This window comes from Propithecus coquereli, unplaced genomic scaffold (genome assembly GCF_000956105.1).
Source record: "Propithecus coquereli isolate 6110/MARCELLA unplaced genomic scaffold, Pcoq_1.0 Scaffold82, whole genome shotgun sequence".
NCBI classification, from domain to species: Eukaryota; Metazoa; Chordata; class Mammalia; order Primates; family Indriidae; genus Propithecus; species Propithecus coquereli.
Genome location: NW_012154396.1, coordinates 3,943,976 through 3,959,971, shown reverse-complemented (window position 1 = coordinate 3,959,971; position 15,996 = coordinate 3,943,976). Strand labels below are relative to the sequence as shown.

The window sequence follows — 15,996 nt, the reverse complement described above, 5'->3', positions numbered from 1 at the left end:
GAGGCTGAGGCAGGAGGATTGCTTGAGCCCAAGAGTTTGAGATTGCAGAGAGCTATGATGATGCCACTGTACTCTGGCCTGGGAGACAGAGTGAGCCTCTGTCTAAAAAAAAAAAAAGAAAAATTCTTTCCCACTAAAATTTGACTTAAATTTGGAAATTAATATAACTACTGAGATGTATATAAGCAATTTTGGAATGGAATCTTTAAGACAAATAAATGTTTTTTAAAAAATCTTTCAGGCTTTTTTTCAGATGTTTGGCATACTCTAACTGTGGGAGAAAATCAGTTAAAGAGATTTAAACCTGAAATCAATTAGACTGGCTAAGTACTTATCAAAATGACCCCTGCTTTTATCAAGTACCAGACATTTGTCCCATTGCAACAGTTGTTCTCAAGCAACATACTTGTAAAATACTCTGGGGCAGAATGGTTGATCAAAAGCACATACAATAAAAACAGCCTGAATCTTTTTCCATGCTTTAAAATGATTCTCAGAAGAGTCATTCTATAAGAATTCCAGAAAGTGTACATTGCTCAATCTAAAAAGTATGATGAATGTCTTTTATTGTGGAAATAATGTCAGCACATTGCTTTTACAGCCATTCTCAGCTCAGATGGCTGGGTTGGATGAAAAATCTGGACTTGGGAGTCAAGTAGGACTGATGCCTGGCTCTGTGGTAAGCATGAATTTTACTGATAATCGAAGTATTTGTGGAAAAATAATGGTAAAAAGAAAGGTGTGAGTTAGTCAAAAAATAACATGTGTCTTCTTAAACACATCCGTCCATTCATTCATTTAATTTATTTATCAGACCCTACTATGTACCAGTTAAAAGACCAGTGGTGTTGCATTCATAACTAGGCAAAATATTTGTTTACATTAACGAAGGGCTGTCTGCATATTTCATTTAATACTTGAAGGAAATAAAGGATTTTAAGACATACAACCACCACCCCAATAACAAAACCTATACCTTTATAAATTAAAAACAAACTATTTTACGGTACTGTTAGAAGCAGTGATTTGGCAAAATTTTTAAATGAGATGTTTTGCTATTTTCATTTTTATCATTTTATACTTAATATTCTCTGGCTGCCTTATCTCAACAACTCTAAGATTTCCTGGCTGGGTCTTCTCATCATTTTTATCCTCTTTGAATTTCTTCAACAGTCAAAAAGATTCCCATTTTTTTCTACGCAAGTACTTTCACCGGGTATTTGCAATCTTATTCACCTGGTAGCAATGCAATCTTACTGAATGAATTAATGCTTTCAAACCAACTCTCTCAGGCTTTTTTGCTCATAATGTAATTCAAAAGCATTCCAGATTAATGCAATTGCAAGCAATAAGAAGTGTAAAGTCAGACCCCATAGATAACCACTCCTTCTACCTGTCATTTAGGCCAGCATTATGATTATTTTAGACATTGTTTGTATATTTTAAAGTTACTAGTAGTGGTATGACATCATGTAATCATTATCTTGGAATATTTTTTCTAAGATATATAAGTTTTTATCCGCTTGGAGTTTAAATTATATATGTTTATTTTTTAAATGAAACCTTTATTTTCTTACTAGCTCAAGTATCTGATCCATTCGATATAAAAATTTGAGTTTTTTGCCATAAGAATAAAGTAGATTTTTTTAAAGTGTGACATTTAAAAAATTATAACAGACATATATTAACACAGTTTCTAAAATTGCATTTTCCTTTTCTTCCCTTTGTGATGTCTAAGTGTAATCACTTCATGTTTAAATGAGGAAAGAAAGTCTGTGTGGATACTTTCCACGTACGTTGTGGGGAAAAAAAAGAACACAGAAAACTCAGTGCTCCAGATAATTGTAAACATACAAAATAATCTAGTCATTGTTGTTGACGGTTTCATAAACTTTTAATTCAAATTATTTATTTAAGTTATAAGAGTTACCTGCTGGGAAGCTGAAGAATTGAATAGGCAGTTTAATAATCACTTTGTGCGTGCCAAGATTTTTCTTTATTCAGATGTTCTGGTTTAAAAGAACCACCCTTTACACCTGTGGTCCCCAACCCCCGGACTGCAGACCGGTAAGGTCAGCGGCCTGTTAGGAACCGGGTTGCACAGTAGGAGGTGAATGGCCGGTGAGCCAGCGAAGCTTCAACTGTATTTACAGCTGCTCCCCATCGCTGGCATCACCGCCTGTGCTCCACCTCCTGTCATATGGGCGGGGGCATTAGATTGTCATAGGAGCACGAACCCTACTGTGAACTGCACATGCGAGGGATATAGGTTGCATGCTCATTATGAAAATCTAATGCCTGATGATCTGAGGTGGAGCTGAGGCAGTGATGCCAGCACTGGGAAGAGGCTGCAAATACCAATTTTCATTAGCAGAGAGGTTTGACTGCACAGTAAATGGAATGCATTTAATCATCCCCAAACCATCCCCTCCAGGCGCCCCCCCTGAACCCCCCTCCCCTCTTCTGTAGAAAAATTGTCTTCCCTGAAACTGGTATCTGGTGCCAAAAAAGTTGGAGGCTGCTGCTTTACACATGTGGGTGTACTTGTCCTAAAAACATTGGGTGTGTACAGGCATATTGTTTATTTCTCTTTATGACACTGAAGGTATGTATGAAAACCATCCCAAATGTTGCCTAAGCTTTAATCTCTTTGAATTTAGCTGCCTTCCAAATGAGTACAGATGGAGAATGTCATCATTCCCTTGTTAAAGCTTTACTTTTCCAGATTCTAAAGCTGATTCAACACTTTTGAAATATTTGACACAATTGTGATGAATACTATGCAATTTTTTTTTCTTATTTTTTTTTAAGGGTCCCGTTGGCCCAAGAGGACCACAAGGTTTACAAGGACAGCAAGTAAGTCTTTGCTGTGACTGCTTTTGGCTGACCTTGAAATTGTATGTTGTAATGCTTACTTTGAATGGGCTGTTTTAAATCATTTGAATTCACTTAGAAACACAAGCAATATGTTTTTCAAGGTTTCTTCATGGGACTAAATTTTTGTCATCTGAGTTCTTTCTGTGACTGACCTACAATACCAAGAATTATGTGCCTTTGCTTCTGAAATAACAGTTCATTATCTCATGTCATGAAAAATTCTCATAATTGGTTATATGCCAATGCCAAGGCTATGAAATCAGATCATAGAAGGCCATCACCACGTGGTTTATTAGAAATAACAGTCAAAGTGATTGCTCCATGGAATCATTAGGAAGAACATAATACTTTATACTTTCTACACCTATCAAATACCAATAAAATAGTAATGTAGAGCTATTTTATTTTTATAGCAATTTAACAGGCATTAGGAAAAAAATTTTAAAAGAAAGAAAGAAAATAATCTTTAGCTCAGTCAAGGTTACCATGCCGTCATGATTGTGTGTGCGGAGTTTTACTTCCAGCTATTAGTGAATAGAAAAGTTAGTTGATGATGGTGATGAAAAAGATGATGATGATGATAACTACCATTGACTGAACACTCCCTCACTCTGTGCCAGCAGTTTTCTAGGTTCTTAACATGCATTAACTATCTAAAAAGCCATAACATCTTAATGAAATACTATTATTCTCATTTTCATATTAGGAACCTGAGTTATAAACAGATTAAATAACTTGCCCCAAATCACATAGTTGGAAAGTGGCAGAGCCAGCAGTCTGAACAACTACGCTATATATTGCAGGGAGTATAGGATTTAGTATTCTGTTTTTATTTAGTTTTTATATATAATTTGTTCTCAATTTCAGGGTAGTGCAGGACCTTCAGGACCTCCTGGTGAACCTGGTGAACCTGGACCTATGGTAAATGTCAAGTAAGCATGTAGACCCAGGTACATATGGGTCCACCATTATAATGATCTCAAATAATGAGTTATTTATTTTCTCAGGTCCTCTCTAATGTAGCAAGAAATAATCAGCCAGATTTGGAATCCTGTTCTATAGACTGTACTTAAGCTGTATGTTTCTTGGGGCAGAGTATTTAAGTTCAAAGACTTTGAATATGCTCAGTAGACAGTACTGAGATATTTGCATTTGTGCAATTAAACTTTTCTGTTGAGCACATGGTCTGAAGGATACAACATAAAATTCAAAATATTACTAAAACTATTTTCTCTGATATTTTTTATTTGTCTCAACAATATTATGGATTATATTATTGTCAGGTGGAGGTAAATATTCCTTATTTCCTTTTGTTTTGTTTTGTTTTGTTTTGTTTTGTTATTAGGGTCCAATTGGTGCACGTGGACCAGAGGGCCCTCCGGGGAAACCTGGGGAAGATGTAAGCTACCTTTCTCATTCTTGCTTTCAAGTGTCTAAAAAGGAGCTATCAAGAATGTTCTGCATTAATTCAATTTAATTTTCCCACCCTTTTAGCTCCCATTAAATTTAGTATAAACTGGAGAGCGCAGAATGGAATTTTATAAAAATCTAGGGCTCTTAATTTTGGTAGTATTATATTATCAAGTACTGTATCTCCCTGCATTCCCTAGGCTTTCAATCAAGGCTTCTCCATGAGATACTAGAATTGTCAGAATAGCTACAGCCTTTACTGGTGAAATCACTGAAATGATATGAAAGAAAAAATACATTTCTCTGATGAAAATACATCATTATGCAGTCTTCATTACATGGAAAATTTTTAAATGTGTTAATAGTATAGTGTCAATATGGCTCCCCAAGGCTGAAAAAGTGATTTCTTCAATTGGATTTTTAATTAAAGTTAAGACTCAAATCCAGATTTTAACATTAAAAACACGTAATCAGAGAGCAGTGTGCAATAACAGACTTACTTTTCTAGATTCTTTAGTTGTACCAAAATTGAGAATAAAATTATCGGTAGGCCATTACTTTCTATGTGATACTAAACCAAGTAAATATTTTCTCTTTGTGAGTCATAAGATTTACATGAGAAGATTACATTGATTGGCCATTGAGAAAATATCTCTGCTAGTCCTTTTTTTATCACAAGGAAAGAAAAAGCCAGCAGTATTTTAAGAAACAATGCTTGAATTCAGTGTCATGTGATCATATAGAATTTTACAGCATATATGTGTATGTGAGCACGTGTGTGTGTAAATTTTGATGTTCGTGAAATGGTGAGCTAGATCAGACCAGGATAATTTATATCCATCTCTTCCTCTGGACAAATTAATGAAAGCGTCATGAACTAACTTGCTAGAATAGACTGATATCAGGAATAGAGCCTAGTTTTATTTTTTTTTTACACTGCTAGAGCATTGCACATGAGCTTTCTGAAGAAGGCTTTGCATCTGCAATTTATTTGTCATTTAGTCTCAGGCAAGAACTTTTAATCCCTCTTTGCCTCCCCCACCCCTTGCATTTTTTCATAAAGGGTGAACCTGGTAGAAATGGAAATCCTGGTGAAGTGGGATTTACAGGATCTCCGGTAAGTTTATACTTGTCAATATAATGACATAAAGACAAACTTCAAAAAATAAAGAATGTTAAAATTAACTTGCAGTTCATTGTATGCACATGTTTTAGACACTAAATAAATGAAGGCAACCAAGCAATGTTCCTTCAGTCAAAATGGAAAACGTCACAGAACATTTTACCAGAGTGATAGCTAACTCCACTTCCCTGCTTTGCATTGCCATCATATAAATAACCCTCCTAAAGTCAGAGAATTATATTGTAACCTAACATGAGAACTCTCCAGACTGAGTATCAAATTTTTAGACTATTCAGAAAAGAGGAAAATTTTTTCAGAAAATGAGTCACCAGCCTTATCTATTTACAACTCACATCTCTGTCCTGCTTTATCTTTTTAAAATCTTTTTAATGTTTTTATTTTGTATTGTCCCAAGTGTCTAAATGATTACTTGGGAAGAAAAGTTTGTTGACTTGTTTTTTTATCGGCTAGGGACTATATATTGTGGACAGGAAGCCTCTTTGGCTGCTCTCCAAACCCTAATGTTGGCTGAAATTCTTGATGAATATTCCGGACCCTAAAATTTCATGACAAGATATGCTGATTGCCAGCCCTCCTAACACAGCTGCTTTCTCTTTCCTTGGCTTACTAAAAGGGTTGGTCCCTGGCAACCCACGTGGCCAGAATTCAGGACCTGGGCCACTTTGCCATACTCTAAACCCACCTGTCTATCATCACTCGTATTACTTTCTAGGCCCTTTCCTGGAATGTGCTGCACAGGCAATGGGGGGAGATTAGAGAATGATAAGCAAGCGAACATCTTTTTCGAACATTCCTATTCGTTGTGTTTTTCCTCCCCAACAGCCCCTACACATTCAGCCTCCTACTTATTATATTTCCTATGATTTCCTAATGTTTCCACCACTCAATACAACAGTACTACATTACTCTCTGTTTATTTTCTGAAAGTTGATGAGGTTCAGTGCTAGGAATTTTTAAAAATAAATGAATGCTTATCTTTTATGGGAATTTACAGGACTCTAAGGATTATTTAGTTTCAAACATAAAACCAATCCCCCAGCTCCCTGCTCTCTTTCCTTTCCTCCCCCATCAGCTGGGAAGTAAGGGCAGACAAAGGCATGAGGTTTAGTCATTAGTGCAGATGTCCTTTTTGACCAATCCTGGCTTGAATCTCCTGCGTCCTGTTGCACTCTTGCGCTTACTCACAGTGTGGGCCCTCCGTGGGGAGGAAAGGTGCCCTGCCAGCACAGCCCAGATGCACTCTGCAAGCTCAATGCAACGTGTGATTGTGCTGTAATGACAGTCCTGGGTCAGCAGAATGAGAATTTTTTATGAGCATCAGGACATCTGGTTCCTTTTCTTGTTATATTAGGGATATGTAATCACATGAGAATTTCCCTCAGAGACAGTAAAAGCTGAAGTTAACTAATTATTTGAAATAACATAGCTCAGTAATTCCCCTATAGGCTTAGATGGATGTGTACTGAGTTGCCTGCTCAGGATGAAGAGACAAATCTCAGCAAAAGGGAGCATTTCAGCTGAAAAACTTAAAGGGAGTTCTTGACGTGAAAGAATTCCTAAGCAGGGTTATGTAAACAGAAGAATTAGTGGGACTTCATTTGTTCAGAGAGCATGATTTCATGTATCATTACCGAGATACCTCCCTAAAACACTAAAGAAATATTTTCCAAGAGGTCATAGAGGAATTATTGCTTTGATTTTATCATATGAATTTCATTTATTGAGTTGCTTATTCAGTCATTTAGTAAGTAGTGAATGAAGCCTATGATTTGCAGTGCAGAAGGATTTTGCCGTCTGTGTAAGTCTGTGCTAAGACAAGAGAAGTTCCTTAAGAAAGGTTTTGGTAAAGTGCTATGAGAGTTAAAAATATTGAACCATTTATGCATTCAGTTGTTTATCAATGATTATTTATTGATTGCCCACTAACCAGGCATAAGGCTAAGTGCCAGGGATTTGAAGACTAATAATAATTGATAATAATTGATAGGATCAATCTATGCTATCAAGGTGCTCAATATACTGGTGGCAGAGGTAATGGTAACTCAATGCAAAAGCAAATTAATGTAAGCAATGAACATAAGTAAATAATTAAGTCACTGGGTCATCATCTATTTTGAGAGTATAAAGAAAATGTTTCAAGCATCATTTAAAAATAATCATACCATTGGATTTGATTTTCTATTGTGTTTCTGTTGTTTTTTATTTAATGTGCTTAGGTGAAAGATGCATGGGATTAGCACAAATTAAGAAATTATTGAGTCAAGAAACAAAGCCATTGTCGTATTTCCTGACCTTCTTTTCTGTTGGATATTTTATTTCCTCATTTAGTTTTTTAAACAATCATTAATCTACAAAGCCTCTCCTAAACATTTCATTTAAAAATTTTTCCTGATCTCATTATAATACTATCCTTCCGATCACATTCTGCTGCCAGTTTTCGAAAGTTCAGACGAAATACACATTGTTTTGCTACAAATACATTTACTCTACATCACAAATAAAGCACAACGTAAAGGAGGGAAAGCATATTTTCTCTTAAATTTCTCTCCAGATTTTTTTTTCCTATACCATGGCCTAATCAATTCAGGCACTAACCTTGCTGATTCATGCTTATTTTCTTGTTGTTTGTTTTCTGCTACTAATTATAACACAATATCATTTGACAATTTGAAAATGTCATCAGATCAATATATGACATTAACTCATGTCTTTGTATGTCATTTTTCTATTTCTAACAGCTTGTGTACTTTGCTATTTTATGATCGCCCAGATATGTTTTGACAGACAAAAGCATACTGCTTTTTTATCTTCTTTAGTATATGGGTGAAAAACTGTGTAGCAGATATTTTTTTGGAAAAAACAAATATATTAAGCTTAATGATTCTAAGATGTCTTATCTAATTTTTTTCCCTAGGGAGCTCGAGGTTTTCCTGGGGCTCCTGGTCTTCCAGGCCTGAAGGGTCACCGAGTAAGTTAAATCCATTGTCATCCTCAGATATCACGGTCTACTGAGTAGGGTTTCTGGAGCGTTACCTTTGAAATGTTTACAATTCCATTTGTCAGTTGTCCTTCATTGGCTGTGGTTGCAGTATTTATCTGTAGTTACTGAGATCACAATGCTTTTTTTATATTTCCTTTGAATTTCATTTGATTCTATAAAGAAATATATTTTAAGTTCTTACTGTGTGCCAGATACTGTGCTACCAAAGAGGATATAGTGATGAATGAGAAAAGTCTCTGGCCTGCAGCTGCAGGTTAATAAGGGATACAGATGAGAAAGTGGGCAATTACTGCATAGTCGAAAAAGTGACATGATACAAGTAGAAAGTACATTAGGTCGCAGCAGGGGCTCAGACTACCCAGAAGTGGAAGATAATACAATACTTTTTAATAATTCAAGATCATTAATATGCAACCATTGTATTAATATACTGTATAAATATACAGAATCTATTTCTATCTATATCTATTAATATCTGTCTATCAGAAAGCAAGGCTGATGTTCAGTGTACACTGACTATCCTCTGTTTTGAGTAGTTGAGCTTCTGATTAGAATGTTTGCTGCCATACTAGTTTTCAAATATTTTGAATATCACCCTGAATAATAACTCATATTTTATAACTATCTGAAGTCTATAACTGTGTGTTTCCTTTAAAGCTACTATAAGTTTTTTTATTGGTAGCTATAGATTGAATTTCTATGAAGTCACGAATGTTTGCAAAGTGATAACACTGCAGGTTGAAAGGTGAAAGCCTTACTTTAATTTTCTTTGAGTAAATTTTCCAGAAAGTTTGAGAATTTGAAAATATTTTCAACAACAACTTTTAATTTGAGATTTCTTTTCATAAAGCATTTTCCATGAGCTTATTTTTGGTTCTTCTTGTATATTTTTGAGAATTTATAAAACAAGATGCAAATATAAGTTAATATTTTTCTTCTCAGGGACACAAAGGTCTTGAAGGCCCTAAAGGTGAAGTTGGAGCAACTGGTTCCAAGGTAATTATATAATACCTCAATGAAACCTCACTGTAGCATTTCAGCTCTGCTTCAAGTGCCTACGAATGTCTCAGAACCACCGTAAATAATTCTGGAGGAAAGAGGGGTATTAATAAATGAATGGTTAGGCAAAGAAGTATAATTTTTCATAGATGAGGGGCAATGGCTTAACTACGTTAGGTGACGAGACCTTACTATGCCACCAAGAATAGCCATCATGGCACTGGGTTTCTGCCAATGTAAGACAGGTATTGTATTTATATGAAGATGGTGCTATGAATCCATCTTTTAAAAGACATTCATTTGTTTTCTTTAAAAATATCTGAGCAGTTTAGATGATTCATTAGCCCTGTTCTGTAGTGCCTTTTTAATACCAGAACCCTTTGGACATTGTTTCTTCCCAAAATTTATTTATGTTTCTAGAGGGAGATAAAACATCAACAAAGTATAGAGGAATTTTTAGTGGGAAGCATCATGAGATATATATGGAAAAGCATTTGACTTTAAAATTTTTATTTCTAAGTCTCCCATAATGGATCTTAAGAGAGTATTATGGTCAATTTTAGCTTTATAAAGTTTTACTTGAGACATTTCAGACATAGACATATAAGTACCTTTTTGAGACTAATTACTGTGGGTAGGTGTGATAGTTTCCATCAGTCTTATTTAAATCCCCAATTTTAGTTTAGACTTATTTCTATAGAAACTAATTTTCATTTGCATTTTGAGAAAAGGTAATAAAATAAAATTCTGAGATCTTTATTGAAATTATACCTTTCATATGTCCTCTGAAAATATACCTTTAAAATTTTACATACATGGAACAAAGTGATGTGAATATCAATTGTAGGTTTCTCACACTGTAACGGTAAACTAATTTTTGCTTTAGGGTGAAGCTGGCCCTACTGGTCAAATGGGTGCCATGGGTCCTCTGGTACGTATGGATTTCCTTGTTTCTTAGATTTCTAAGATTCTATTTCTTCACTTTTTAGATTATGTTAAAAGAATGTTTAAATGAAAAAATAAAAAGACATGGAGAGCATATGTTAGCTGGTGAAATGATCTTGATTACCAGCTGATGGGCAAGCACACCAAAAGAACTGAGCCCTTGTAATGAAAAAAGATTCCTACATTTCATTGTTTTTCTTAACTGTTGAATGCCCTTATTCTTTTTTTATACTTAGTGATCAAATCAGTATTATTGTAGATTCATACCATTAGAGCTAGGTTAAGAGAAATTTATTTTTGTAAGAGACAATAGGTTATGTATCTCCACAGGTGGATACTTTTTTGAACCCAACATTGCCCCTAAAAATACTACTGCTCGGTGACCAATTATATTGAGTTTCAATTGGATTAAGTAGTAGATTTACAACTATACTACCTGTAGTTCAAATTAGATACTTCAAGAGATAGTTTTACTCTCATCTACAGGGTCCGAGGGGAATGCCAGGAGAGAGAGGGAGACTTGGCCCACAGGGTGCTCCTGTAAGTAAACCTATTTTTATTTATATTGCTGAGATGTGTAATTTAAATCTTTTTCAGACTTGCTTTACTGAATATGCCTTTTAAATGAGATTAACAGTACTATCGTTTGTCAGCCTTTTGGCTAAAATCAAGTGTGAAGATTAACGGTACCGATCACCTACTTTTTAAATTTTTATTTTGGAATAAATTTAGGTTTACAGAAAAGTTGAAAAGATAGTATAGAGAATTTTCATATACTCTTCACCTGGCTTTAATGTTAACATCTTACATAGCCACAGTACATTTGTTGCCTACTTATTATATTTTAATATAAAAATTAAGAAAAAAAATGGTGAACTAATACCATTGTAATGACCTGGATGAAACTGGACACCATCCTTTTTATTTTTTATTTTTTTTATTTATTTTTATTTATTTATTTTTTATTTCAGCATATTATGGGGGTACAGATGTTTAGGTTACGTATGTTGCCCTTGCCCCCCCCGCCCCGTTCCAAGTCCGAGTTTCAAATATGTCCATCCTTCGGGTGGTGCACATTGCAGTCTTTCTGTATGAAAATACCCGTCCCCTCCTCCCCCCTCTCCCCTGCCCAACATCCAATAGATGTTATTCTTATATGTGAATTTATGTGTTGATCAGTTAATACCAGTTTGATGGACACCATCCTTTTAAGTGAAGTATCACAAGAATGGAAGAACAAAAAGCATATGTACTCACTACTAAATTGAAACTTATAGATCAACACTCATGTGCACACATGGTAGTAAAATTGAATGGAAATAAAGCAGGTGGGAAGGGGAGGAGCAGATGGGTAAATTCACACCTAATGGGTAAGATGCACACTGTCTGGGTAATGGACACACTTAGAACTTTGACTCAAACTATACAAAAGCAATTCACGTAACCAAAATGTTTGTACCCCTATGATACTCTGAAATAAAAAAAGAGAGAGAGAAAAAGAAAACGATGAACACGTAAGACCATGGAATATAGTCCATAGAAAAACATGGGCTTTGGACAGTAATAAAATTATAATAATAGGAAACATGTCTCAAGTACTTATTATATGCCAAACATTCTTCTAAGCATTTTACTTTATGTTCATCACAATCCTAAGAAGTAGGTATTAATACTGTGAGTATATCCTTTGAATGAATTGAGCCTCCTGATTAACTGTCTTTGATTCATTTTAATTAGAAAGATTGAGAAATACTCCGGCCAACTGCTTATGTACCTTGAACCTGGATAGGGAGCATATTCTAATTATTCTTTTCACAACCCTCTGAAGGTTGGGATATACTGTCTAATATTTTAATTTTGTAGCATTACATTGTGCCCACTTTGCTTCTGACAATTAAGGATAACCATGTTTCCTCTATTATTTCAAGATCCTATTATCCCCATTACCATTAGGAATCCCAGATTTACCGCATCCCATTCTACTACCTGTAGCCCATGTAGGACTACCACCCTAGAGCTTCTCAAGAATACCAGAGTCAGGGCACTGGTTTGGAAAGGGTAAGACCCTGTCACCAGGACATTCCTTATCACTTTGGTAAGCAAAGGGTCCTATCGGAATATAGAAAATATTGTAGAATATAGTTAGCTATTGGCTTATCCAGCTTTAAATAATACAGCCAATCTAGTATGTTCACTTTTCTGTGCTTTCTTCCATCATGTGCAAAGCCATTTCTGACATTTCTACCTCAATGTGGGCCATTGCTCTTTAGAGTTTCCAACAACCATCCCCCAAGTTATCACTATCTCCGAGAGTTCTTTTCAGGGTGTTAAAGTGTGGATCGTGGGAGAGTGCTTCCACATCATGAAAGTTCTCTAAATTTATATACTGTCCTTTTTGATCTTGTCCTTTTTGATCCAGCACTTTCAGGACCAAGACCCATATATACATACATTCTTTCTTGGATCCTGCCTCTACCTGTTGTTCAGGTCTTATAGATGTATAATATCTTTTTTATGAGGAATAGTGCTTCCTGAGTCCAGGTATTAGGTCATTAAATATGAAATGTACTATTTTGAATCAAAAGTTTAGTTTATTATGTCAAACAAGAAGCAGTACAGTTAATCAAAATGTGCACCCAAACTATCAACATGGTTTTGCCATCTTAACAGTAGCTTGCTTATGCCAGCAGCAAAGAAGCCTGCAGAGCAAGTGGTGATGGAATTGTGAAAGGCATTTTCTACAGATTGTTGAGAATTGAATACTTTTCCTTACAAGAAGTGGTCCAAAGCCTGGAAGAAGTGGTAGTCAGTTGGTGCAAGGTCTGGTGAATACGGTAGATGACAGAGTTTCCAGGTCCAGCTTCTTTAGTTTGAACAGCGTTGTCCTTTGCAACATGTAATCTTGCAAGAGAATTGGCCTGTCTCTGTTGACCAATCACAGCTGCTTAATCGCAGGCATTCTCATCATTTCATCAACTGGTTGCAGTAGACATCCACTGTAATGGATTGACCAGGTTTCATGAAGCTTTAGTGGATAATACCAGCACTGGACCACTAAACAGACACCATTAGCTTTTTTTGATGAATATTCTGTTTTGGACTGTGTTTCGGCACTTCATCTTTATCCAGCTATTGTGCCAAACACTTGCGATTGTCAAAAAGAATCCATTTTTCATTACACGTGACAATATGGTGTAGAAATGGTTTGCCTTTATGTTGTGACAGCAAAGAAAGGCAAGCTTCGAGATGATTTCTCTTCTGATGCACATTTAATTCATGCGGAACCCATCTATCCAGTTTCTTTACCTTGCTGACTTTGTTTTATTTGGTTTTCCAAAGAAAACTTTCCTCTTCTGAGTTAATCTGGCTATTAAGAAAGTTGAAGTATTCAAATTTTCATTTTCTCTGAACTAATATGATAGAAGGTGATACATTAAAATAAAAAGAATAATTGCAAACAGTTACATTTTTATTTCTTATTGCTGTAAGGATAGATGTATTTATTACTACCTTAACAATTTTGTGTAAATGTGTATTTTTATTCCTGTTAACCAAATGAGGATTGTTGTCGGTTAACTTTAATATTTATTCTTCAATTTTTAACATGGGAATTTTTTGTAAAGCCAATGAATTGTAGGAACATACAGTATAAAATGTAATCTTATCCTGTTTTGTCCCTTTTTCTCCGAATTAGGGGCAACGAGGTGCACATGGTATGCCTGGAAAACCTGGACCAATGGTGAGCTGTATTAATTTCATATTAACTCATTAATTTATTCATTCATTTTTTCCATTTGTACATTAATAAACATTTACAGAGCACTCACAGACACCCGGAATAAAAATCTGATAAACACAGTACTTATCATTGAAAACTGTTCTATTGAAGAAGAAAGATGCGTTAATTAAGATAGTTGCATAATACTATTCTAATTGCTATAATATAGAAGGAGGTATGGGGATATAGAGGAAGAGGTACCTAAACCTAATGGAAAATGGGTATCAAGAAAGACTTAAGGAGTAACTTTCAAGCCAAGTCTTGAAAGATGAGTATATAAAGTGGACACAAATATAGCATGGCCCGTAGGATGAATAGATGCAAAAACATGGTGAGCTCATGAATATGCTAGGAAGGTAAAAGGGAATTGGGAGGCAGGAGTTAGATCATGAAAGGCTCTATTTACTATGTTAAAGAGTTTTCGAGCTTTTTCCTACAATAGTTAATGAGAGACCATGCAGGGACTTTAAACATAGGAACTTCATGACCAGAAACATCATCTGCTGGCGATGGGACAGATGAAATGAAAATGGATAAGACTAAAGGTTTAGTGTGAATGTAATTGGCATAATCTCAGAGAGAAATTATAAAGATGTGAACTAAAGTTATCACAGTGACAGTGGAGACAGATTGTGTATCAATGAGCTAAGAAACTGTAATGGATGTGGCCAAGTAGTTTTCTGATTTAAGGTGTTCAGTGGATGATCTAATTTATCTGAAATTGGAAATACAGGAAGATGAATAGGATATTGCTTATGGGTTTGAGTTTAGAATGGGAAGAAATGAGTTCCATTTTGTGACAGACTATTCCACAGTGGAGCTTACGATAGAAATTTGAATCGCAAATGTAGATTTGTGAATTTTTAACAAATAGGCAATAAATAAAGCCACCAGAGTAAAAGTGTAACATGGAGTGAGAAACAATGAAGTCTCAGGTTGTGATAATATTTTGCACACTGTGCATTTTATGCCCAGTATTGACAATGATAATGTATTTTGCTCCAATCTTGCAATATTTCATAGGTTATCAGTATAAATTATGAACCTTTAACTCACATTTGAATATGGAAATATGAACATATGTTATCTACTGGTAGTAAATTATAATCAAAGGCATAATTTGACAAATTTCCAGCATATTACCTTTTCTCTCTTTCCCTTACTTGCAATAGTCTCCCATGTGTATAACCACAATTGTTGCTCATTAACTGCTGGGTTACACAGAGGCATAAAGGATCCTTAGAAATCTGTGGAGAAGAAGTAGATTGTAGTTATAACCAATGACATAATCAAAGTCTCTACTTTTATTTTGTCAAAGTTAATTAAATGATATCTCTACAAGAAAAACAAAACTAAATTAATTTATTAAAATAGCCTAAAGATATAGTTCAGGTATTTTCTAAACTATAGAGCAATTGATCCATACGTGTTCTTTCCCCATCAAATTATGTGACTTTAATAGTGCCCTGATTTTCAAAAAGAAGATAAAATGGTATCTAGAAGACATTATTCCATGTATGATTGAGACTGGTTACTAATAAAATATACAGACTAATAGTGTAGGCATCATCTAGTAACCTTCATCTGTTACTCATGAAAACAGTGGTTCTCAACCTTGGCTGCATATTAGAATTACCTGTGAAGCTTTTAAAAATATTGATGCCCAAACCAATTGAAATATAATCTCTAGAGGTGAACTCAGAAATCAGTATATTTTAAAGCTCTACAGATGATTCCACAGGGTCATCAATGTTGATAACTGTTGCATGAAGCCAAAAAGTAGTGTTTTATAAATATACAAATGTATTTACAAAATATTTTCCATAGCCATGTTTTTTTTTT

The 15,996-nt window shown here is 35.0% G+C and overlaps 1 protein-coding gene across 1 annotated transcript in view; it reads left to right on the top strand.

The window, feature by feature from the left end:
• The window catches only part of COL5A2 (collagen, type V, alpha 2), a 169,406-nt gene that overhangs the window by 108,031 nt on the left and 45,379 nt on the right, over window positions 1-15,996 (top strand). Inside the window, exons 6-15 of the mRNA XM_012663640.1 lie at window positions 602-679; window positions 2,812-2,856; window positions 3,745-3,798; window positions 4,223-4,276; window positions 5,351-5,404; window positions 8,346-8,399; window positions 9,375-9,428; window positions 10,318-10,362; window positions 10,863-10,916; window positions 14,071-14,115. Of these exons, the coding sequence (XP_012519094.1) occupies window positions 602-679; window positions 2,812-2,856; window positions 3,745-3,798; window positions 4,223-4,276; window positions 5,351-5,404; window positions 8,346-8,399; window positions 9,375-9,428; window positions 10,318-10,362; window positions 10,863-10,916; window positions 14,071-14,115 (537 nt within the window). The remainder of the gene's footprint in view (window positions 1-601; window positions 680-2,811; window positions 2,857-3,744; window positions 3,799-4,222; window positions 4,277-5,350; window positions 5,405-8,345; window positions 8,400-9,374; window positions 9,429-10,317; window positions 10,363-10,862; window positions 10,917-14,070; window positions 14,116-15,996) is intronic.